At 35.5% G+C, this 26,369-nt stretch overlaps 3 protein-coding genes and 1 non-coding gene across 4 annotated transcripts; all 4 read left to right on the forward strand.

Annotated features, from left to right (window-relative positions):
* The first annotated feature begins 1,239 nt into the window (after window positions 1–1,239).
* ankrd16 (ankyrin repeat domain 16) lies at window positions 1,240–5,843 on the forward strand. Its single transcript, NM_001017563.2, has 7 exons — window positions 1,240–1,713; window positions 4,169–4,389; window positions 4,476–4,518; window positions 4,593–4,701; window positions 4,947–5,108; window positions 5,193–5,271; window positions 5,608–5,843. Exons 1-7 carry the CDS (start codon window positions 1,376–1,378, stop codon window positions 5,760–5,762), a joined length of 1,107 nt encoding a protein of 368 aa, NP_001017563.2. The 5' UTR covers window positions 1,240–1,375; the 3' UTR covers window positions 5,763–5,843.
* On the forward strand, window positions 1,813–1,900 carry trnay-gua (transfer RNA tyrosine (anticodon GUA)). Its single transcript is given in 2 exon segments — window positions 1,813–1,849; window positions 1,865–1,900. It is a non-coding gene; the product is annotated as a tRNA-Tyr (tRNA).
* A 1,572-nt stretch (window positions 5,844–7,415) lies between the features above and the next one.
* Window positions 7,416–20,781, forward strand: gdi2 (GDP dissociation inhibitor 2). The gene is given in 11 exon segments (NM_199655.1): window positions 7,416–7,553; window positions 13,813–13,920; window positions 13,997–14,096; window positions 14,260–14,394; window positions 15,659–15,857; window positions 15,950–16,081; window positions 16,187–16,286; window positions 16,373–16,544; window positions 17,671–17,815; window positions 17,905–17,959; window positions 19,534–20,781. Coding segments are annotated over 11 exon segments (1,347 nt in total). The 5' UTR covers window positions 7,416–7,508; the 3' UTR covers window positions 19,690–20,781.
* Window positions 20,782–22,894: 2,113 nt separating this feature from the next.
* On the forward strand, window positions 22,895–26,194 carry asb13a.1 (ankyrin repeat and SOCS box containing 13a, tandem duplicate 1). Its single transcript, NM_001002528.1, is given in 6 exon segments — window positions 22,895–23,016; window positions 23,149–23,336; window positions 23,663–23,819; window positions 23,895–24,029; window positions 25,328–25,519; window positions 25,617–26,194. Coding segments are annotated over 6 exon segments (861 nt in total). The 5' UTR covers window positions 22,895–22,973; the 3' UTR covers window positions 25,763–26,194.
* The last annotated feature ends 175 nt before the right edge of the window (window positions 26,195–26,369 follow it).

Below are 26,369 nucleotides of genomic sequence, written 5' to 3' on the forward strand. Positions count from 1 at the left end.
TTTTGCAGTATTTACTTTTATTTACTGAAAAACATTTTAAATTGTTTTCATTTTGTTTGTTTTAATCAAGCAAGTTTTTTTGATAAATTGCTGCTTACTATTTTTAATTAATGTATAGTAATGTATTTCTATTAATTACTCAATGAAATCGTATTAAATGACTTTATATATGACAGTAATTCTACTTAAATTATTTTTCAAAATCTATCTATCTATCTATCTATCTATCTATCTATCTATCTATCTATCACACACACATGACCTTTGACCTATAACCTAAACAACAAATAAACGTCAATCATGTCGTTACACATATTATTCATTTTTTATTTCCCACCTATAAGAAATAAATTGATGCCATCTACCTGTAGATACGTAGATGAAGAGGCGCCCTCTAGTGTACCTAGGGTGATAATGGTCTGTGTTCGAACTGGCTAAAATGTGCAATGACGTTAGCCGTTTCAAACATTACAGGGGGCGCTAAACTGCGGTTTTCTCTGTGTTATTATCTATGATGTTTAACAGAGTAAATGAATGTTCACAGTATGTCTGATAATATTTTTTTTCTTCTGGATAAAGTCTTATTTGTTTTATTTTGGCAGTAATAAAAGCAGTTTTATATATATATATATATATATATATATATATATATATATATATATATATATATATATATATATATATTTTTTTTTTTTTTAAATAATTTTAAGGTCACTAATTATCTCCTATAAGCAGTATATTTTTCATTGATATACAGAACAAACCATCGTTATACAATAACTTACCAAATTAACAAAATAACAAATTACCCTAACCTGCCTAGTTAACCTAATTAACCTGGTGAAGAATTTGCATGTCACTTTAAGCTGTATAAAAGTTTCTTGAAGCATATCTAGTCTAATATTATTTACTGTCATCATGGCAAAGAGAAAATAAATCAGTGTCTGTCAGTCTATCTGTATATCCATCCATCTATCTATCTATCTATCTATCTATCTATCTATCTATCTATCTATCTATCTATCTATCTATCTATCTATCTATCTATCTATCTATCTATCTATCTATATATCTATCTATCTATCTATCTATCTATCTATCTATCTATCTATCTATCTATCTATCTATCTATCTATCTATCATTCTTTCTGTCTGTCTATCTGTCTGTCTGTCTATGAATTCTGTACATACATGGTTTCATTGTGGGACTTTTATTTTGAAGGAAATGGCGGCGTCGTCACATTTCAACCAACCATACAGTAGTAAACACACTGGAAGTCTCTATTTACACCATTCTGCTTGTAATGCATCGCATGTGTAATGTTACATTGCTAACATTCTAAACTATTTATTTAGGAGACCTTAACTGAGCTAAATGGAGGAAGAAAACACAGTCAAGCTCTTAATCAAGGCAGTTCAGCACGGAGAGCTGTGCACAGTCAAACAACATCTTAATGATCTCGCCGACAACAAACAGACAGTCATTTACACTCATTTCGGGAAATCTGGAGATACCGTACTCCACTATGCGGCCAGACACGGACATGTAGACATTTTACGTTATTTGGTTGAAGAGCTCAACATGGATATTGAAGTGTACAACAGCGACTATAAGCGAGCTCTGCACGAGGCTTCCTCAATGGGTCATTATGAGTGTGTGCGGTTTCTCATATGCAGAGGAGCGAAAGTAGACAGTCTGAAGAAAGCAGATTGGTATGTCATGAATGCAGTATGCAGTTATTAAATGTATAAACAACTCGTTTCTTGTAGTATGAAGTATCTAGTAGGTAGTATGGAGATCATTGTGTGTCCCCTTCGATAGCTCAGTTGGTAGAGCGGAGGACTGTAGCGGTATTACACTGATATCCTTAGGTCGCTGGTTCGAATCCGGCTCGAAGGAGGAATTGTTTTTACTTTATAGCCATTTGATTTAATCATTTGTACTACTATTTGTAATACTTGATTTGAAAATAGTTCTGTCATTGTGAAGTAAATCAAACTAAACTTTGTTTTGGTTGTATAATATAAGCCTGAAATGAAATAACTGAAATGGTGTTAACCTCACTGAAAGTAAAATTAAATTAACTGTAAATAAAATGTGTACTAATAGTAATAATAATTTACTAATAAATGTTTAATTTAAAAGATTAATAATAATAAATTGTCTAATAATGACCCTAAGTTGTAAAACTGTAATACATAACATACATAACAATATGTTTTTCTCTGTGATATATTTTGTGATATAATTTCACCAAATGACTTAATAGCTCTGCAAAGTCGTTACTTAGGATGATTTTGTAGGGTAGATAAATATAGATATATTTTTATGTAATTTATTATCTACACAAACTATAAGTCATAAATAAACACAATTGAGGACAGATTAAAGTAAAATAAATCATGCTTTATGGATTTCCGGAGAGAATCTGACAGTATTCAGGTACAGAAATTAAATGATCAAATGTTAAATAGCACTGTAAAGTCTTCACCATATAAATAATTTAATAATCTTTATAAAACTTCTTTATGCACTACTAAAATGCAGTCACAGGCCCTTAAACACATGCAGATGACGAACTTTCGCTCCATTACGGTTCAATTCTGCAGTGTCTCCACAAATCTCATGTGTTTTGATCTATAATCATCATCTATAATCCAAACTCAGCATTGCATATCTTACCATGTGACTATTGTGGATACACACATTTTGATATCGATTCTGAAACATGTTGTGCAGCCCTAATAATAACAATATTATTACATTCTTAATAGCATTATCTTACTAACTTAGTAAGATTTTATTAATAATATCTTATTTGAAATAAACATTCAGCAAATTGTGAATTCAGGAAATGTGTTGTACTTAAATTAGTTCATGGGCATTTTGTTTTGGAATGTAAATGTGAAATAGACTATTTAAAAACATTGAAAGATGAATAATGAAAGATACATAAGAAATACTTTTACCTTCAAATGTGAAAATGCTGTATGGCAAAAAAAAATTAAATCATATTAAAAGATAAATAAAATATACTACATGTTTTTGTTTGTACAAATTAAACGAGATCATATTTATGATTAAAATGTAAACTGTATAGTTATATTGTGTGTACATAATACATGCTCTTTGCATGTACAGCAGTACTAATTTAGTTTTATTTATACTATTACATTATTTATTTGAATTGAAATAGTTTAAATGTTTTATTTTAATATTTTGAGTTGTCATTTTAGATTATGTTTTGGTATTTTTATATTTGTTTTTATATTTTATTTTTGTTTTCACTTATATTAACTTTTAGTTCTAGTCATTTTAATACTAAAACTGGTTTTTATCAGTTATGTATTTGACATAAAGCAGATATTTTAAATTTCATATATATTTTTAATAGTTCTAATATGTACATTTTATAAATAAAATAAACTATTTTTTGTATAGTTTTAAATATTCACACTTAGCTTATGATTGATTATAAAGCTTGTTTGGCATGCTGCCTGGGAGAGAGCCCTGAGCTTATAAGATCCTCGAACCCGGGGCTCCATTCCATTTACAAAGCGAGAGGGAGTTTGAGCTCAGGTAGATCTTGAGAACTCCCCTGCTGTAGTAGCTAATGAACAGATGGAATTGCTCTTAAGATATAACTACTTACTAGGAGCACATCTATGATGCCGATTTGGATTTAGACAATTGACTTAAGTTGTGTGTTTTTGCTCGGTGGGAGGAAACCGGGGGCCTGGGGGAAACCCACATGAGCACAGGGAGAATGTGTAAACTCCGCACAGAAACGTGGGCTGGCTTGGTAAGGATTAGAACCTGTGACGTTCTTGCTGTGAGGCGACAGTGCTAACCACTGAGCCATCGTGTCACCTTTCTAGGAAAGGAGGAGGAGTAGGGGTGGAAGGGGGGATTCTTCAAAACGTTTATGGCTGTGATATGGAACTTAGTGTTTTTATAGTGATAAAGGAATCGTCTGATTGGTGAATCCTAAATTGGCCAATGCATGACCAGCTGTGTTCAATCATAACCACATGATCCTCTCAAAATTAGTTTATAAATAAACCCCACTCATCTATAGTTTCCACAGCCAACGCTGCTATTTGTTCACCATTTCTGCTTTGGCTTTGTTTGTTTTTTTAAACATTAAATAACTTTTGTCCTCTCCAGGACCCCTCTTATGATGGCCTGTACCCGACGAAACCTCGAGGTCATCCAGGAGCTGCTGGATTACGGTGCCGATCCAACGCTGCAGAACAAAGATGGATGGAGCTCATTCCACATCGCCTGCAGAGAAGGAGATCCAGCCATCATAAACCACCTCCTCCTGGCCAAACCTGACATCTGGAAGACAAAGAGCAAGACTGGCAGGACGCCCCTCCACACTGCTGGTATGATAGCACAGGATTGATTGTGTTTTCATGATGTCCATTTGCATTTATTTGACTTCACTCAATGCCTTTTTCTACTGTTAAAGCTATGCATGGCTGTGAGGATGCAGTGAAGATCCTGCTTCAAAGGTAGCGTGGTGAATATAAGTGTGTGTTTGCGATTGCTTTATTGTCTTTCTCACGTACTTTGTGTCTTAATTCAGGTGTTGTTATGAGCCTGATGAAAAGGACAGTTGTGGAGTCACACCATTTATGGATGCCATAAGAAATGGACACATAGCTGTTGCTAAACTGCTTCTGGAGGATCACCAGGTAAGCGAACATTTCATTTATATGCCTAGTCCCTTATTTATCAGGAGTCGCCACAGCGGAATGAACTGCCAGTTATTCTGGCATATGTTTTACGCAGCGGATGCCCTTCCAGCCGCAACCCAGTACCCAACCCATACACAATAAACTAGATTATTTCATTGGTGAACTATTTTACTAGTGAGCTCTTTTACTAGTGAGCTATTTTACTAGTGAACTTGTTTGTGTTCTTTGTTAATCTGATGTAGGCATCTCCCTCAGCAGTAGATATTCTCGGCGCACAGCCCTTACACCAGGCCTCTGTCACTGCTCAAGAAGAAGCGCTTTCCTTTCTCGTTCATCATCTTGGCATGGATATAAACTCAAGAGCCACAAAACTGGAGCTGACTGCATTGCACTACGCTGCTAAGGTTGTGTCAGTTGCATTAAACATGAAGCACAGTTCAGACTTCCTCCTCTAATCTCGCTCCAATCTCGATGCTCATTTTTTTCAGGAAGGTCACACGAGCACCATTAAAACACTGCTCGCCCTGGGCGCCGATCTACACGCAAGAGATGCAAAAGGCAGATCAGGTGGGGTTACACTTTTTGGTAACACTTTGCATTAAGGTTGCATTTACTAACACGAACAAGACATTTATTACAATATTTGTTCATGTTTGCTAACGTCGGTTACTGAAAATGAAGTTGTTCATGTTACCTCACACTCCATTAACCCAGTGTTTATCAACCATGTTCCTGGAGGAGCACCAGCTTTGCACATTTTCCATGGCTCCTTAACCAAACACACCAGAATCAGATCATTAGCTCATTAGCAAAGACTGAAAGAGCTCATTTCATTTCACTGCATGCCTCTTTTTCAAATTGCCTTAATTAGAAAGCCAATTGCCATGATTTTATGGTCTGCAGCTCTACATATGGCCTGCATTGGTCAGCACGTGGATACCGTTCGGATGCTACTGCAGATGGGACTCACGGATACTGAAGACAACACAGGGAACACAGCAAGACAGTATGCCATAAAGCCTCATATTAAAGACGTGTTTGAAAATCTTGGAATCTAAACACTGTGACTAGTGGATCAATCGTTACTTTAAAATAATGATAAGTAAAAACACATGCTGCAAAATAAAGATCATGTGGGGAAAATCTCGTGAATTTTCGTGACAAGAAAGCCTGTGAATTTGGTGAAATGTTTTTAATTGCTTGTATCGCCCCCTGGTGGTTGGATATAGTATAAGCCAGGGGTGTCAAACTCAGCTCCTGGAGGGCCGCAGCTCTGCACAGTTTAGTTCCAACTCTAATTAAACACACCCGATCAAACTATACCAGTCTTCTTTGAAACCTACAAGTAAGTGTGTTGGAGCAGGGTTGGAACTAAACTGTGTAGGGCTGCGGCGTTTGACACCTCTGTTATTGGCCATAAACTCTGCCCTGTTTCATGTAAACAAAACAACAACTGTTACACCTTCAATATAATTTATCCCTAATTTTATTAAATCAGTCAATCTGAATTGCAATTAAGCCTGTGAAACTTTTATACTGTGGTCCAGCTCATGATCACGTATGCAAACTCCGAATTATGTCGTTAGCCCAAAATGACAGTAGCCATACTTGGGACATTATTTACAACAGTATTTATTTTCGTTTTTATATATATATATATATATATATATATATATATATATATATATATATATATATATATATATATATATATATATATATATATATATATATATATATATGTTTCTAACTATGCAGCTATATTTCATGGCCTTTTATATGTGACTCCTTGGTTATGTTCTTCTGTTCCTCTTGGTCAGTTTTAACATAAGGAACACAATACGTAAAAAAGGAACCAAGAAGGTACCACATATCACCATACTACAGCGGAAAGAATGGTACATATAAGGGATGATGTTTTGAATAAATCATATGTGATTTGTGCCCAGTTTACAACCCCTTTGTTGAATAAACAAACAGAAAGAACTGAGCCATATGCTGAATATTATAAATGAACAGATATCACTGTGATGTCTCTATGTTTGTCTGGATAAAAATACTTTGATCAATGAATGATTTAATTACTTCCCTTATTAAAATTTACTATGGTTGAACTTGGAAAAACACCAACATCAACAAGGTTTTTGTAGTTAAACCATGGTAGCATATGTTAACCACAATAATTTTAGTAAATCTGTGATTATAAAGATCAAAACACACACACACATAGTTAGTATACTTTAATTATAGTAAAACCATAGTTATTTTTGTTATGGTCATATATGCAAAGAACAATGCAAAACTATGCGTATAAAAAGAGCATTTCAAGTTATTTTAGTGATCTTCCAAGAGCAAAATATTCATATATATACATAATAAATGAAATTACCATGTTATAAATTATTAATAACAAATATCAATTGTATATTGTCTAATGATAAATTTACAATAAAGTAAAGAAAAATAAATCATCTTGAAGTGGAAACAATCTTACCCTTGTTACTGACAGACCTTTTATTTAGCTTCAAGTATGTGAGTGTATGTTTTTATGAAGGTTTTTAAGAGATTCGAGTCTGATGAACCAAAATCCCCATGCAGGTGATCAGGGGCGGAACACTCGCCCTCGGTGATTGACAGAAATATCCACCAATCGCATCTCAAACGCGCAAACTCACAAGCCCTGCCTTTTCCAGCCACACCCACAGTGGGTGACGTGACAGCGCACTTCTTTCATTTCCAGCTTTGCAAGATCTCCATTTTCTTCGGGCCGACGCATAGGAAAAGGGGATTAAAGACGAGGAAAGATGAATGAAGAATACGACGTTATCGTGTTGGGAACCGGGCTAACGGTATCAGATCATTATCTAATCCAAACACCCACGCGTACTTTGCCGAAAAATCATAATCAAAAGCGGTTTCGATAATGCTAGGCAGTGCTGTGAGTCTACCGCTGTGAGGCTAATTACCAACATGCTAATTTTAGCATCATGCTAATCAGCAGCCAGTCTGACTCTATAGCATATGCTAATTAGCAACGTTGCTAGCGTTAGGCATTCGTTCGAACCGTACAGTCTATGCTAATCCAGTGCTATGCTAACTTTAGCTTCAGTTACAGTCGTCTACTGGCGCTCAGAGCCGCTGCCATACAGGCCCTTGGTTACAGATTTGACGATGTTTCATGCTTACACAAAATTATTACAAATCACAGTTATCATCAGGCTGGTAAACACCAAATATATGTTGCGTTTCATTCTTTTACTGTAAAGTTGTAGCTTACATACAGCGTCTTTCGCATTTTGACAGTGCTAACGTTAGTTAGCGCCAGACAGCTTGTTCTCATGTGTCAAGCTGATAAACGATTTCTATTCACGAATGCAAAGACATTTCATTCTTTTTAAACCTCGTATGAAGTCATTAGTATGCAGTTTTTCTATTATAAATATATCTGTAATGCTAACAGTGGACTCTGTGCTGATGTGTTATTTTTACAAGTGCTTGACTTCAGTTATTTTAAGGGCGGGGAGTTATTTTATGTGTTTTCTTTCAAATGAAATGACAGGATGAATACATTTTAAGATCACCTCTTGCGTCAGAATAGGTCAGTAAACAACCACACCCATCAAGTCAAACAAAATCCTCATTGCATATTCTATTAGGATGCTTTAAAAGCCTGTTCACCAGCCAGGAAGTTGCTGTACACTTCTAATTAAGATAGCATGATGCATGCATGTGGTTGCCCATATTATGTGAGCCCTCGCCTGCGAAATTAGATTATTCACAGTATGCATCATTGCAAATATTTATTATCTAGTGGTTTTGCATCTGGGAAAACCCAAATAGGAAAATCACTCGGGGCTGCTACTGAACTTATCAGTTTTCTTCATGGTCATTTGTTTGTTGGGACTGTACCTGAATGCTTCCTTATGACTTTATCAAGATCAGCTGTGTTTGTTACTCTTTATTTTAAATCATCCTTGAAATGCACACACTTCCATAAAACATGCATTGATTTTTAGGTTCTAACTCTCCAAACCTTTATTTTGATTATACTTTATACATTGCATGTGCATAAACCTATACAAAGTGGCTCCCCTAAAACAGGAAGTGCGGGAAGTGAACAGAGTAGGTTTTTGTGCAGTGGAGCATTAGGCTATCAGTAGAGCCCCAGGAAGGCGTTGGTCTGTTTTGTAGAGGAACCGAGACTGACTTCTCATGTATAGTTCTGCAAAATAGAAAAGAATGGTAAGCTGAGGGTGGCATGCGAGCGATGAATAACCAACATTGCCTCCATCTCCGCTGTTTTATGAGGTATTCCTCTCAGCTCCTGAGGCTACGGTTCCTCTGAGCGTAGTGCAGCTCTGGTATTACATGGCTTATTGCATAATCTCTTTATCCTGAGAGGGTTGCTGTAGTGGCTGAAAGTTGGGAGTGTTGATGCTTAAAATCCTCTGAGTTTTAAAAGAACAAATGTCACAAGATTCTTGTCCAGTTTATCACATGCTGTATTAGGAATTCTTACTCTGCCTTACTATTGTGGTTGTAGCTTTGTAGTAAACAACTTATTACTGGGGCCCTGTTAAATAATAATAGGTTCTTTTTTTTTTAAGATTTGTTTTTAGTCTTATTGCCTTTATTGAGTGAATAGGATGGTATTTTAGATAGGAAACGAAATGGGAGAAAGAGAGAGAGAGGGGGTAGGGATGGTAAATGTCCTCGAGCCCGGACTCGAACTCGGGATGCCCTGAAGTGCCACTGCACCATATGTTAGCACGCTAACCACTAGGCTATTGCGCCGACAATAGATTATTTTCTAAAACCTCAATTCCAATTAAAATAAGTTTTAGTAATCAAAAGAGACTTGTTTGAGTTTGACAATTATCTTTCAAGTAACGTGTAAGATAAGTTTACATTTAAATATTTATTTATTCATGTTAATGGGATGGTTTAACCAAAGATAAAAATTCTGCCATTATTTACTCATCCTTGTCATCCCGTCATTGTCTTTATACCTTGTTCTGTTGAATACAGTAGAATATAATTTAAATAACCGTTAGACTACTCAATAGGGGGGGTGGGTGATTAATCAAATAGTACTCGAAATCGACATTCAGAACAAATAATCAATACAATTTTTTGTTACTTTCCCTACTGCGTGTGGATTCACGTGACCCTGTCCTGTTAAGGCTGATTTATACTTCTGTGTCGAACACACATGTATAGTCTGGCGGATCATTCAGCATCTGTGCACCTCTCAAAAATTTTAACTACACTTACTACATTGATGATGATTCCAAGCTGCGCCGGAGATGGCTCGCGAGTCACGATGGCATATTTTTTATTACAATAAAATTATTTTTTACATTAAAGTTTTTACAGAAGATTTAAGAAATGCACTGTTTCTAATATTATTTAAAGGATATACAAGAGTTAACTGTTGGATGAAAGTTAAAAGTGACTTGGTTTTAGGCAATGTGTGTGTTAATTTCAGATGTTCAATGTTTATATTCTATAAATAATCATAGATAGTGTATGTTTCCTTCAGTTATTTTAAAATCAAGTAATGCACCCTTCATTCAAAAATCTGTCACTTGTAATATGAGGGCGTATTTACTGTACAAAACTTATCAGTGAACTGTGAGGGCCAAAATTTTAAATAAATAAATAAAATAATCATCATTTATCGTAAACGAGTCAATTTACCCCCCTCTGAAATCTCATTCACCCCATGCATTCCTGAGTAAGTCCCATACAGGTGAGTGGGTTTTATAAACCACCTGTAGAAACGCTCTTCTCTCTTTTGCCCTTGACACTTCATCTAAACTCCATTTTACAAGGACTCAATAAGGAAAACACTGTTGTACCACAATCATGTAGCGCTGCTTCCTTCAACCTTAAATGATTCTTTCGCACAATATCCACCCTTAAAACCTCAATATCCTGCACAACATTGTTCAGCCTCATGTAAAAGTACTTGTATAGCCTGTCTTATGTGTATAGTTAGGTATCTTATAGTAGTTTTTAAAATAGCTCTTATGTCAAGTGTTGTGTTTGTATTTATGATTATTTTATGTAGCACCGTTGTCCTCCGAGACACGACATTTAGTTTCTCTGTATGTCCATCCATGTAGTGGAATGTCAATAAAGCTCTACCTAAATAATAATGGAAACCTGTAACCAGTGACTTCCATAGTATTTGGTCAAACTGATTTGGATGTCAAGAGTGAGTAAACAGTAGCAGAACTAACATTTTTGAGTGAACTATCTCTTAAAAATAAAAAACGAGAAGAAATAACACTTGTATGATAATTTCAAGCATACAACACGTGTATTTATATAATTATTTCTTACCGTTTTACATTTTTAAGGGATAGTAGTGATATATTTATGATGTTTTTAACCCAACTTTTATGTCGAGCAGTTCTTGTGAACATATCTCACATAAAATGGGAAAAAGCTCGATAGATGATTCTGCCCACATTTTGTCATGATGGAAATCAATTGTAGACCGCATATTATGTCACTTTGATTTTCGTTTTATGATTGGCATCTATTTTATTTCTCTGTATTATGTAGATGCGCCTCTTTCCCAGCATAATGTGATGAATCATCTATGGTGCATTGATGGGAAAAAGGCAAAAAACAAAAGCGACATCAAACACAGCATAATTGAACTTGTGACTGCAGAAAGAGCGTTAGTGTTTTAGTTAAGCGTGGCGATTTCTGACGTGATAACTCGCTGATGGAGGATCCCAGCAGGTGTTTAGCACCATGAAAGAGGGAGACAAATGTCAGCAACATTTCTTATGGCCTTTCATGTGACTGCAGCTTGATTCTTTTGTAAGATGAAGTTCAAACAGTACAGTTTATAGCTGTGCTTAACGTTTAACTCTTATTATACTTATAAAAATCATCCTTTTGTTTATTATACAGTATTTTTGTTTCAGATTGAAACCTATTTCAGTCCTATTTGAGCTAAGCAATGAGTAATGCACTTTTAAAGTGAAGACATTGATTGTGGAGGCTTGAGAAATTGGCTTTCGAAGTGTGAAACTGCATTTTTGTTGCCCTCCCAGTCTCAAGACTACAAAAAAAGCTGAAAAGCAAGTCTGTTAACCACCAACCTTGCATGCACTGCTATCTTGATGTTTCTATATCTGCTAGTGAGCATTTGTTTTTTCATACTGAAAATAAAATTATATAAACATTACCAATATTTCTTTTTGTATTTCTAATATTATAGTTCTGCTTAATCAGTACACTTGTGTAAATGTAGGTGGACTTATTTATAACCTGTCTTAATTTAGAAGTGTGATACAAAACAGGCGTTCGCTTGTTTAGATATTTGCTTGCATATTTGTAATGCTAAGGACTTGGCTTGCCTCCTCTCAGATGGCTTTTGTTACTCTCATTACTCTCACCGAACTTGTGCAATGAACTGTGTTTGTGGGCTGTAATGAAAAAGTGATGTTGTTCTTTGCCGTATAATGAGTTACTGTTGTTAATCGCTTTGAGTCATTTGATGGCCTGCGTTGTGTGTAAAGTCCACTCCGTCACATGGCCTTTAGGTTTGCGGCTTGTAATGTTTTATGACTGCCCGTGAGAAGACATCGTTTCAGTGTTTCTTTGAACGTTAACAACTAATTTAGATGAAAAAATACAATTTTTTCTTTATTTGAGTAAAATGGCTAATAAAATTGCACAATACTAAAGCATAAACAAAAATTTTTTTTAAAATGCTAGCGAAAAATATGTATAAAAATAAAAACTAGCTCAAAATATACCCTTTAAATGAGTTCAGTGTTCATTCTGGTGAATGGCTTGATCATGTACGCCTGAAGTGTTCACAGTTGGCTTATAGGTCTCGTGAAGTGCTTTGAAATATGCCTGTGAGAGTGGTTCAGAAGAATCTCGAAGGGGGCGGGGGCTTGTCAGAAAATAGACAGCATTTGATTGGTTATTATTTGATGAGAAGCTGAAGTATGAGGTGACGTGAATAAAACCATTAATCCATCTAGACTGATGTGAGAAACTACAAGCTTTACATGTTCATATCTTCTAAATGCCAATTTTGTTACAGTTTTGGAACACACAAATTATAGAAATGTTAAAAACTAAAAATACTGATACTAACATCTAAAAAACTTTATGGGACATTTTAAAAGGCCTAAAAGTTTATTTTTTTGTTTAGTTAATTAAATGCTCAGATCATTTCTCAGGTTGCGGGGTCTTAAAGTATTAAAAGTTGATAAATCATGATAAAATTAAGGCCCTTAAAAGGTATTAAAAAGGCTTAATTGCATTGTTATGAGGTCTTAAATTTTGGTCAAGCATTGTCCAAGTGTTTGACTCAAAAAAAGCATGAATATATTTATTTTCCTTCTAATATTAACAACGGCGTGATTGGTTTGGGCCGGGGCGTGTCTTTCAAGCTCTTCTGTCCGGTTGATGTCACGTAATTTGCGACAAACACTGGAAGGTGATGTAACGCTCTCCACATGTGCCGAATCCATAGAGCGAAACATATGGCAAAATAGAAAAATGTAAGTTTGCGAACTCCAATTTAGAGAAAGGCGAGTTTAAACTCTTTCAAGCTTTGTTTCTTTCGAGCTTATCTGAGTTCTGTTGAATGGTTGTGCTCCATTGATTTATTTAGCTACTACTGTTTACGTTATAAGTTTGATACTGATTAGAACTTGAAGTGGCGATGAGATCTTAAAATATTCGAGGTCTTGAAAAAGTCTTAAAAAGGTATTGAAATTACCTTTAGCGTTCCTGCATAAACTGCGTTCCTGCACTACATTTTGATTTATATCGATATCTAGGTTAAGTTGTTTTTGCTACTGTGATAGTGTTTACAATGAGCAGAGTTGTCTGCTCTAGAAATTCTTGTAAACCATACAGGACATTCCTCTACTAAATTCCTTTGACCTCCAAAGCAGTCCAAAAATGTGCTAGGGCTCGTTTTAAAGACACTTCTACTCTGTCATTTTGATTGTATTTATTCTGGAAAGCAAATAAGCTTTATATTTCAAAATACAATATGAAGTCAGTGTGGTCACATGTCTGAAATATGTTCTACTAAAGCTGCCGTTCACGTGTTTCCTCCAGGAATGCATCCTGTCCGGGATCATGTCCGTGAAGGGGAAAAAGGTGCTGCACATGGACAGGAACTCCTACTATGGAGGAGAAAGCGCATCCATCACCCCTCTGGAGGATGTAAGCCACTGTTTGACCTCACAGATCATCTCTAAATCACCACTGATGCTAATGTTGTCTTTTGGTTTGCTTGCAGTTGTTCAAACGTTTCAGCCTTCCTGGTAGCCCTCCTGAGTCCATGGGAAAGGGTCGCGACTGGAACGTGGACCTCATTCCTAAGTTTCTCATGGCCAATGGTAGGAAGCAACGACTTATGATTTCTTCATTACTTTTTTGGTCAAATATGCAGCACATTCTGGACCAGCTTTCTTCAGTCATGCTTCAACACATGGGAATTCAGTCTCTATGCTTGATTTATTTGAAGCCAGTAAATGTTTTATGTCCTTTTCACATTGACAGGTCAGCTGGTGCGTATGCTGCTGATCACTCAGGTGACGCGTTATCTGGACTTCAAAGTGATCGAGGGCAGCTTTGTCTACAAAAAGGGCAGCATTTACAAAGTGCCCTCTACTGAGACTGAAGCTCTGGCATCCAGTAAGTGATGGTTATGATCATCAACAGTCATGAACAAATAAGACAAGGCTTTATAGCAAATACAGTAATCTTTTGATATTTCCTGTTGGATTGGGGAAAGGCTGAGATTTTAAGTTCGCTCTTGCCATTTTGTATGCAGCGTTCATCAGATGGTCAGTGAACAGGCTGTGGGCGGCCAATGGTCCTGCCATCTGAGGCAGAGACTGCAGCCAAGTACACTGGAGTGTTTAATTGTCTGAACTAGGGTTAATATCGTAACCTAAAATGATTAGAACTCTTTTTGTGGATTAAAATGAACCTAAAATAAAGTATAATTATTAATTAGAAAGTTGCCTTGATGACTAACTGATAAATTTAAATACAATAAAGAAACAAATTAATTAACATAAAATAAGAACTAAAACTTGAGAATACTGAAAAATGAACTAAAATAAAAATAAAAGCCTTGGTTTTTGATTATTTGAGTGATTGTGGATATGCATTTAGATTTATTCATTTATATTAATAATTAGTTTTATTTATTTAGAACTTGTTTGTTTGTTTTGTGGAGACTGAAGAAAGTAAGTCTGCTAGAGCAGGGGTGCCCAAACTCGGTCCTGGAGGGCCGGTGTCCTGCATGGTTAAGCTCCAACTTCAGCACACCTGCCTGGAAGTTTCTCGTATATCCAGAAAGAGCTTGATTAGCTGGTTCAGGTGTTTAATTGGGGTTGGAATTAACATATGCAGGACACTGGCCCTCCAGGAGTTTGGACACCCCTGTTGTTGTATATCTAGTAAGGGCTTAATTGGCTGCTTCAGGTGTGTTTTTATTAAGGTTGGAGCTAAACTCCAGGACACCAGCCCTCCAGGACCGATTTTGCACAGCACTGTGGTAGAGAGTCCACAAAGGCAGTCCATGGTCTTCCTCCTTTATTAAAAATCTGTACATTATTTAGTTGCCTGTTTATTTTTTGAATGTGACAGAGACCTAATTCAAAAATAAATACTCTAATAGTACACAAACAATACTAAACTCACTGTAGCCTGAACAGATGACACTTTTTCTAAAATGAGTGTTAGAGGAAGTACTGTGAAGTTATTATTTTAGCTGTCCCTCTCTACTTCCTTTTTGGACCGTAATGAAATTGTTAGCTTGTTTTGTTGCCTTAATCTAAATCCGTCAAAATAAAGTGTAATTTGTCATGGCTGATTTATTCACAAATAAAAAAATAGCATTTTGTAACTTGCTGTAATGTTGTAAGCATGTATATTAATCATCTTTCAGGCCTCATGGGACTTTTTGAGAAAAGAAGATTCAGGAAGTTCCTCGTGTTTGTTGCCAACTTTGACGAAAACGACCCAAAGACCATGGAAGGAGTGGACCCTAAAAAGACCACCATGCGGGATGTGTACAAAAAGTTTGACCTGGGCCAGGATGTCATTGATTTCACTGGCCACGCTCTCGCTCTCTACCGCACAGACGAGTGAGTCAAAACCTTTAGAGGAAACCTCACTAAAAACACCCTTTATCAGTGTTTGTCCTATGAAGCTAAAGCTGTGATTTTTATCCGTCTAGTTATCTGGATCAGCCCTGCATAGAGACGATAAACAGGATTAAGCTGTACAGCGAGTCTCTGGCGAGATATGGAAAGAGTCCCTATCTGTACCCTCTCTACGGCCTGGGAGAACTGCCCCAAGGCTTTGCCAGGTGAGTTTTCACAACCACTTCCTCTGCCAGTTCAGAGTTTCACATCACTTAACAGCATGCCAATACTTCATACGTGTACTAGTAGTTTATTTTTGTCGATCACAGATTAAGTGCCATTTATGGAGGAACCTACATGCTGAACAAGCCCATTGAGGAAATTGTCATCGAGAATGGCAAAGTGGTGGGCGTCAAATCTGAGGGAGAGGTGAGTTTCTGGTAAACATTCGATGTGAAATTTGGATTTCATTGTTAAAACGTGCTTTTGACTGGCTGTTTATTCTTAATGTGCAGATCGCTCGCTGCAAGCAGCTCATTTGTGACCCTAGTTATATCAAGGACCGAGTCAACAAGGTGGGTCAGGTGATCAGAGTCATCTGCATCTTGAGCCATCCTATCAAAAACACCAGCGATGCCAACTCCTGCCAGATCATCATCCCTCAGAACCAGGTCAACAGGAAGCACGGTTAGTCTGACAGGAAGCCAAAATGTGCTTTTTATAAGACCAACATATTTTAGTATAACCTTTTTTTTTCTAGGTCATGTTTTAGTTCAAGTTCTCTATGTTTTAAAAATATTTAAATTAGAATAAATCCTTGTTTTACCCATATTTAATTTCATTATTACTCTGTGCTTTTAAATATATAATTATCTTGCTATGTAAATAAATGTAGGTGGAATGGAAGAAATAAACATTTTGTTTTTCAAAGGATTGTAATTCTTTAGGGTTGTCAAAAGCCAACATTTCATACAGTGAGTAAAGCAGATATTTTATTATATTATTAATCATTTAATTTAAAAAAATGCACATTATATTAAAACAGCGGTGCCCAATTTTTTTATGTGAAGGGTCAAAAACCAAATATCATTAAGAGCCAAAAATAAATATACCAAACTTTATTACATAAAATTTGCATAATACTTAAATAAATGGAAAACATCTATTTCAATCATATTAACTAACGCGGTATAACTTCTCTTAATTATAACTTATTGCAATAAGAACAAACACATTTATAACACAATAGAGTTTAATGCTAAATACACTAGAATTTGCTCACCAAAGTCTCTGCATTGTCCTCTATCAGTCAGCTGACTGTATGCACATTTTTAACTAAACCACAGCATTTAAATTGAAACATTTAGTTTCAGTTAGCTTTTTTGTAGCCAGACTATAAACCAAACAAATAAAAGGTTACATTAAATTTAAAATAACAACACCTAAATTATCCTCATCACTCTCCATCTCATCTTTGGTTGATCAAATCATCAAATTAAAGGTTACCGTGTGCCAACTTTGGCCTGCAGGCTCTAGTTTGGGCCTCTCTTTATTAAATAATTAAAAGATTCCTAATAAGAATTTTAGAATAATTATATCACAATAAAAAAACTAGATAAGTAATGTGGTACAAATGACTTTTTAAAGTAGTATTGCAGAAGCTAGATCAATACTGTAGTACAAATTACTTTTAAAGTATTAATGAGGTAATTTTAACTTTTAACAGGACCCTGCTTTATTTTTAATAAAATGTTAATACTGGCTCAAACCTGAACAATGCATTCTTACAATGAAATCGCTTGTCGTCTTTCAGATATCTACGTGTGCATGATCTCTTACGCACATAACGTGGCGGCCCAGGGTAAATACATTGCCATCGTCAGCACCACCGTGGAGACCAACGACCCTGAGAAAGAGATCAAACCAGCCCTGGACCTTCTGGAACCGGTTGAGCAGAAGTATGTATACTCCTGATATCTAAATCATATAAAGCATATTCTAATGTGCTTGCATCCAGATTAAATCAATCATTTTGCCCTTTCCACAGGTTTGTGAGCATTAGTGACCTGTATTCGCCAACTGATGTGGGATCTGACAGCCAGGTAAATGTTTACTTGATATACAAAAGCCCTGTTTGCTAGTTTGCAATTTCTACAGATGTTTTCCATTCAACCACATGATGTTTGACACTATGAAAGCAATAAGATAACGTTTCTTTTTTTTTTCCCCCAAATATGATATATTTTTTTATCACATTAATTTGAGATACAATACCAATGCACCCTATAAAACAGCACATATCCACACCCTTCTTTTATATGTATATACACATTATACATACGCTCATACACATTCAATAACATAACATAAATAAAATAGGCAAATAAAAATAATTAATTGAAAAATAGAGAATGATAATAACAACAGGGTTCCTAAGGGTGCTGGAAATCCTGGAAAATGCTTGATTTTTAATATAGGGTTTCAAGGTTAGAAAAGTGTTTGGATTTTGGACAAAGTGCTTAAACCTGCTTGAATTTAAAATTTCATTGGTTTCATAACAATTCGTAATCTTATGGAGTAGTTTTCCTTTAAGCTAAAAATGTATTTTACACAATGAAAACCATTTGACAGGTGGGACATTTGCCATACAGTCAAAACAGCGCCTTAGTCCTAACTTGAAGTAATATTGACAATAATAAATAGTAATATTGATGAAAGCTTACAAACTGTGGTTTCCATATTTGGTGATGGATTTTCACAACGGTTGACAAAGGAACAGTTCATTAATTTGCAGCAGGAATATTCTCTGACTATTAATAAGAATTTAATTTGTTACATGAACTTTTAATAGCAGTGGACATGAAATATCACGAATGACTGGTCATAAGAGTTTGGTACTACACCCAAACACAATCTTACTGTAAGCTCATTTTTTTTTTTTTTTTGAGAAATTAACTTCAGGTAGAAAGAGAACAAACTTGAAAAGATACTTCATCTAATAACTGAACTTTTTAAAACAATATATTTTTTCAGTTTTTGGGTGAACTATCCCAATAAGTCTATGCTCCAAAATATTCTACAATTTAAGTAATTTTAAATAGCACAATGGATTTAAATGTGAATACAAACATACAGCATACATAAACGTAATATACTGTGGTTGTTAGGTGCTAAAAAACAAAAATGCTCATTGAAAGTGCTTGAAAAGTGCTGGAATTTGAAGTTGGAAAAGGTGTAAGAACCCTGTAACAAAAACAATAATACAATAATGAAATAAAAAAATAATTAAATACATGTTTACAAACACATGTTTCTGATTATCTCTAGATGTGGTTGAAAGTGGACAAGCTCAATATTTAAGACCCCAATATACATTTAACATTTAGAAACTTAAAGGAGTAGTTCACCCAAAAATGAAAATTTACTCTCCTATAAGTGTTTCTTCTGTTGAACACAAAAGAAAATATTTTGAAAAATGTTAGAAACCTGTAACTATTTACTCCAGTAGTTTTTGTTTTTCCTACTAAGGAACCTTCTTTCAACATTCTTCAAAATACCTTTTTGAAAAGGTTTTGATTTTCAATTTTGTAAGAACTATCCTTTTAATAATATCTGATGTAATTTGGATCAAAGAGTGGCTTCAGTTACTATTTAACACTATTTAATCTTCCTCCAGATCTTCATCTCTCGCTCTTATGATGCCACGACCCACTTCGAAACGACCTGTGACGATATCAAAGACATCTACAAGCGAATGACGGGCACGGAGTTTGACTTTGCCGAAATGGAGCGCAAGAAGAACGACATATTTGGAGACGCTGCTGACCAGTAAACTAGCTCCAGCTGCTCTTGAATATCAGATATTCAGACCATCATAATCTTAACATTTAAAACAAAACAAAAAAAAAGTGGGCAAGCTGGCTATTCAAGTGTATGTTTTGCCCGTAATGAAATTCATGTAAACTGTTATACAAATTTAGCATTTTCAGGGGGGAGAAGGGGGAGAAGGTTTTGCCGGTCTGCTTTTTATAATCGGGAAACAAGATCCATTTTGCACTGTTTATCGCCCTTTATTCAGTTTCCATCATGCGATCTTTATCTCAACCTGCTTAGACATGAAATGCGACAAGTCCAAAGATGCCAAATGATCAGATGTGTTCACGTTATATGAAGAAATGCATATTTAACAATAATAAATAAATGTCTCAGCGTCAGCTTTAAAGAAGACAACCTTAAAGCTTCGGCTGCTAGGTTTCCAATTCGGGCAGGTTTAACAGCACACACCATACTATTATTCTATCAACTTCTAAGGTAACTTCCAGGGATTATTCATTATTCTATCTTCCTACAGATTAGAACTGGTGCTTCAGCTAAAATCCTGAATTTGCAATTTAGATCGAAGGGACGTCTCAAGCACACACACAGTGTAGATAATCTACTCATGTCCGACCACACAGTATTCGTTTTTGCAATATGCTCATGTGATTTGACATAACTGACCCCCCCATTTATTAGCTGTAAATCGTGCTACTTGTTGGAAGGGCCAGCTTTCGCCTTGCATCTCTTTTCTGATGGGTTATGCGTGATTCTAAGGCCACTACGCAGAGGTTATCACACGTCAGCGGGGAAAGCTGCTTAATTGTAAGTCTGGAATCTGCTTGTCTAGTGTGCGTGTGTGTGTGTGTTGGGGAGATCGCTCTCCTTCTCCCTCGCCTCAGAGCAGAGCGAGGAGCAGGCATCGGCTGCTGACTTCTGCTTAATGGCTCTGACGTGTTAGCAAGGACCAAAATGTCTACGGCAGTATTGACATGACCGGGGCCCTGTGCAAAATGTCACCAATGTTTTAAAAAACACATGCTGAACGGATGGGGCTCAAATGATTTCTGTACTGCGAAGTAAAAAAAAAATGTTAACTTGTGGAAAACTGACTTTGTGTTTTCATTATTTTTTTTTTTTCATTATTTACCAGTGGTGGAAATAGTACTGGCAAATCATACTCAAGTAAAAGCATTACTTGCCTAGAAATGTAGAGTAAAAGTATCTGTTGTAAATATTACTCAAAGTATGAGTAAAAAGACCTTTTAAAAGCACTCAAGAGTAGTGAGGAATAAGGATTACCCTGTAATTGGTTAATTGTAACAGGTTGAAGGAAAGTAGTGGAGTAAAAATACAGATACAGCACTAAAAATGAACTCAAGGGAAAGTAAAAGTGCACATTTATAAAACTACGTGAATTACAATTTCTGAGAAACACTACTCGATTACGGTAATTTGAGTATTTGTAATTGGTTACTTTACAACACTGTTATTTACCAAATATATTATGCTATTTTATACTTCGGAACCTGCTTATTTACATTATTATTTTTAAAGAACACATGACAGTCAACATTTCAACTGAACTTTTCAATTTCCAGCATGATTAAATATGCTTTAACTTTGTATTAAGTGCATAAGAAAGTGTATTACACTTTATAGGGTTCACACAGTTTTTGAAAGTACTTGAATCTCAGACATGAATTCAAGGCCTGGAAAGTACTTAAAAGCAAATATGGGTCCTTGAAAGTGCTTGAATTTAAAAGTTTATGGTGTTATTTCAACTATTGTACTGTGCTGCTTTCAAAAACTGAACAAAAATCTATCAAATTTTAAATCTTATACACAAACTATGATAATTAATGCATTGTATCAATACTCCAGAATTCGCATTTGAATATAAACCAGTATTGATTCAACTAAGTGTATTATAGTTTTTTGGTTATCACTTCAAAATGGTACACATTCAAAACATCATCATGACATTTTAATTTAAATATTAATTGTAAGGTGTATATATAAATAAATTTTCACAGCTTGTCTGATAATATTTTTTCTTCTGGAGAAAGTCTTATTTGTTTTGTTTCGGCTCGAATAAAAGCAGTTTTTAATTTTTTAAACACCGTTTTAAGGTCGAAATTATTAGCCTCTTTAAGCTATATATTTTTTGGATTGTCTACAGATCAAACCATTGGTATACAGTAACTTGCTTAATTACCCTAACCTGCCTAGTTAACCTAATTAACCTAGTTAGGCCTTTAAATGTCACTTTAAGCTGTAGTGTCTTAAATATCTAGTCAAATATTATTTACTGTCATCATGGCAGATAAAATAAATAAGTTATTAGAAATGAGTTAGAAACTATTATGTTTAGATATATATTGAAGAAATCTGGTATCCGTTAAACAGAAATTGGGGGAATAAATAAACGGGGGCGAATAATTCAGGAGGGCTAATAATTCTGACTTCAACTGTATATAGCCATGAATTTTGAAGTGAATCAAAACCTTGCATTAAAGTCCTAAAACTATTGAACAACACCCATTCTTGTCTTTTTGACCTTTTTTTGTCGAGTCTTCCTAAACAATCACATTTTATCTTTACTAAAGCTAAAAATTCTTAAATCTTATGCACAAATGCTTAAAATTCACTAAAACATTAGTCACAGGTTTTCAAAATCATTCTCTCTTCTAGCATCAAACTTTGCATGTGTTCTGAAAGGTGTTTTCTGCTTAATTATAATCAATCCACATGCTTTAGATTTGTACAATGTGATGTTGATGCTTAGACAATGTTGTTCAGACCTAAATGGGACCAAATTTCCTTTTTATGGATTTTTTGGTGAGTCCAATGAGGTACAGAAATGAAATCAGAAGTAAAATACCACTCTATAAAGTAGTCAACAAACCTTTCATTAAAGTTTTCCTAAACCTATTGAACAACACCTTTTGACCTTTTTTGATCCACTTTAAATGTTGACTACTGTATGTTGTGGTGTGAATTACAAAGGTGCTCGATTTCAAATTATTATTGGTTTTAAAAAGTCCTTGAATTTGGTGTTGAAAGAGTTGGAACACTGGTATAAGTAATGTTTTGATGAATGCATTATATGCTGGTATTGTGGAGGAACTACGTCTCCCATAATCCCTTCCGTGTTTGCCGTATTCAGTCTGAAATGTCGCAAATCATAACACCACACAAGCGTCTTCTTTAAATATATCATATTTACCTTGTCAGCAGCATGGTGTTTGCTTATTGTGCGAGTGATGTATTTTAAATTTCACTTAAAAGTATTAAATTATGGAACTGACCTCTGCCAGATCAACATATTATGGTGACATCGGTGAGTATTTATTCTATAACATTGCTTCTGGTGCACAACACACTCATGCCCAGTGCTTAACATTGCTATGCAATAGATTGTGAAATTATGATCGCCATAACAGTTATAAATTACCATAAGCTGTGTGTTTAGGTCACTGGGCAGACCGTACGCCGGTACATGAGGCTGCGTCTCTGGGTCGCGCTCTGCAGTTACAGCAGCTGATAGCAGCAGGAGCATCAGTTAATATCGTGTCTGTGGATAACTTCACACCTCTGCATGATGCCTGCATCCAAGCCCATCCCAACTGCGTTAAAATACTGCTGGAGGCTGGAGCTCAGGTGCGTTTCCAGTCCAGAACAACTGCTCCATAACCCTTCTGGAAATATTTTATCCAGATTACCCTTAGAATAATGAAGCCCTTTAAGCTAAATGAGACAATGTCTTGCGTTAATGGAACATCTGCTTGGACCAGTTCGAGACTTAGTTTCCAAATTTCACTTGGAATTTGAGCATTTGTTTGAATGCATACAAAAACCTATAGCATTTTTAAAATTCATAAATATATTCCACAAATTCTAAGTCTTCTTTATTGTGGCAGATACATTTAGAGTAATAAAAATGAGCTTTATATAATAATAAAAGACTGTATAATTTGTGTGCGCAGGTGGATGTGCGCACCATCCATGGCAGTACTCCTCTGTGCCACGCTTGTGCTGCTGGCAGTATAGAAAGTGTAAAGCTGCTGGTGGATCACGGAGCATCGGTCAACCCTTCCCTGACCGCCCTCACAGCTTCCCCCCTTCATGAGGCCTGCATACGAGGTGAAACATGCAAGGTTTGTATCAACACTGTTTTTATACTTTATTTATTTTCATCAAGAGTGCATCTCTGTGCAGGAAACCCAGACTGTGTGAAGCTGATGATAGCAAAGGGAGCGCTGCTGGAGGCCTTTGACATTTACTTTGGGACACCCTTACATGCTGCCTGTGCTAAAGCTCACTTTGACTGTGCCCTGTTGCTGCTCAATGCAGGTGAGATATTTTGTTTTTGTAAGAACAAACCATTTGTTTTGTTGCTCTATTATTACACTACCTGACAAAAGCCCAGTTGTAAGAGCAACAAATAATAGCTTGACTTCTAGTTGATCATTTGGAAAAGTGGCAGAAGGTAGATTTTTCAGATTTACCATCTGTTGAACTGTATCCCAATCTTCACAAATACTGCAGAAGAAATTCTTCAGCAGGATAGCGCTCCTTCTCATACAACAGCCTCCACATCAAAGTTCCTGAAAGAAAAGATGGTCAAGGTGCTCCAGGATTGGCCTGCCCAGTCACCAGATATGAACATTATTGAGTGTGTCTGGGGTAAGATGGAGGAGGCATTGAAGATGAATCCAAATAATTTTGATGAACTCTGGGAATCCAGCAAGAACGCTTTCTTTGCCATTCCAGATCAGTTATTTGAGTCATTGCAGAGATGTATGGATGCAGTCGTCCAAGCTCATGAGAGTCATACACAATATTCTTTTTTTTTTCTGTTAACTGACAATACTTTTGTCTAAGCAAAGTCAGACCTTACTCTTCTAATTAAATAATTAAAAATAAAGGCATGATCATATTTTATTTTGGTAAAGTAAGTGTCATCTAGAGGCCTTTGCCTTCATATAAACCACTTCTGTTGCATTGTGTTGACAAAAAATATGGATTTTAAGTCTAGTCTCTCTTGCCACAGTTCAGCTTTGTCCATTTATCACTCTTTCAAATATATAAATTAGGAACTGCATAAATGTTGTAATTTAAATAAAATCTGTGGCAATGCAATGTTTTTTGTAGTATCAAAAATGGTTTTGAGTATCAATAATTTCAAAGTCTGCATGAACCAGAAGTTGCAACCTTTTTTTTTGTGTTGGGGCACAGTTCGTAGAGAAATGGAATGTTAAATTAGATAAGTAGGCGTGGCTGTTTTTTTTTTTTTTGGACTGCAAGCTGATTGGATGTATTATATTTAGGGGAAAAGGGTTGTTGTCAAAATTGACAGTTGGAGGGGCGTGGTTATGTATCTTAACCACGGCCGATAGCTCAGACAGAATAATCTGAGAACTGAACTAAAAACAAATAGAAAGCGCATGTTCAGATTTTAATTTTAGATTACAAGGGCAAACTATTTTTTTTCTTAATGCCATTGCTTATATGAATTGTTCCCCACAAAACTAGCAATGTGAGCTTACAAAATCATATTTAATTTGTACTTTAAGCTATCTTATCACATTATAAATTCCACCATTGTGATCTCACTAATTTTGCGATATCTTCTTCTTTTTTTTTCAAAGGTGCAAAAGTGAATGCCACAAAGTTCCATGAGACGGCACTGCATCATGCGGCGAGAGCGGAGAGAGAGGATCTGGTGGAGCTGCTGGTGGAGTTCGGTGGAGATGTCAACATAAGTGATAACTTGGATCATATACCTAGAGACTACACAAAGCCAGATTCTCCTACTAATCTTTGTCTTCTTCAATATGGCAGTATGTTGAAGTTTTGTATGTGGGATATCTTATGAGAAGTCTCGCATTGTTTAATTGACTGTGCATTTGTATTTTATTATTTGTATTATTTTTGTAGGTAACCCTCTGTCTCTGCAGCAGCTGTGTCGTATCATCATAAGGACTATGGTGGGCACCAGAGCAATGGAGCTGATCCCCAAACTAGACATTTCACAGCGCATCATTGATTACCTCATGTTTAAATCATTGATCAGTTCTGAATAGACTTGTGTATTACATTTTGTGGAGTCTTAATTTTGCAAGAGACAGACATCTATTAATTTTAATGGTATCTGGATGCAGCATTTATGATGCAAGCTGAGATTGTGGGGTTTGGTGAGCGCATTAAAAAGCATTGGATGCAACTCAGATTGCACTGCACCGGGTCTGCATCCAGACATCTCTCAATAATTTACTGAAGCTGCTGTTTATTTGATTTAATGCATTAATTTTATTTGAAATTTGGAAGAAATGTTACAGAATACATTATATAATACCACACATATTAACATTTAACCCACATAATATATCCAGAAAAATGTAGGTCTACAGTTTACATATCTGAATATGGTCCTAAGAAGTTGTTTGTATTAATAATACTTCTTCTGAATGTGCCACATTGTCTTATTATAATTATTAATAAATATATGTTATAAATTGTGTCGTAGTTATCAATTAAGAGGCCCTAAAAGCAAATTATATTTGTTAAAATCAAATGTACAACTGCTTTTCACACATATTTAGAACTTTTTGTGATATTTTAACTACCAACCTCTATAAAATGTCTTTTATGCATTAAATATTTATAATGGTATTGAAAAAAATCTTGCTT

Source organism: Danio rerio, chromosome 4, assembly GCF_049306965.1.
Source record: "Danio rerio strain Tuebingen ecotype United States chromosome 4, GRCz12tu, whole genome shotgun sequence".
In the NCBI taxonomy this organism is placed as follows: Eukaryota; Metazoa; Chordata; class Actinopteri; order Cypriniformes; family Danionidae; genus Danio; species Danio rerio.

Coding starts and splice junctions, on each gene's coding strand:
- ankrd16 (NM_001017563.2), top strand. CDS start 1,376: ATGGAGGAAGAAAACACAGTCAAGCTCTTAATCAAGGCAGTTCAGCAC. Junction 4,390..4,475: donor GACGCCCCTCCACACTGCTG/GTATGATAGCAC, acceptor CTACTGTTAAAG/CTATGCATGGCTGTGAGGAT. Junction 4,519..4,592: donor GTGAAGATCCTGCTTCAAAG/GTAGCGTGGTGA, acceptor GTCTTAATTCAG/GTGTTGTTATGAGCCTGATG.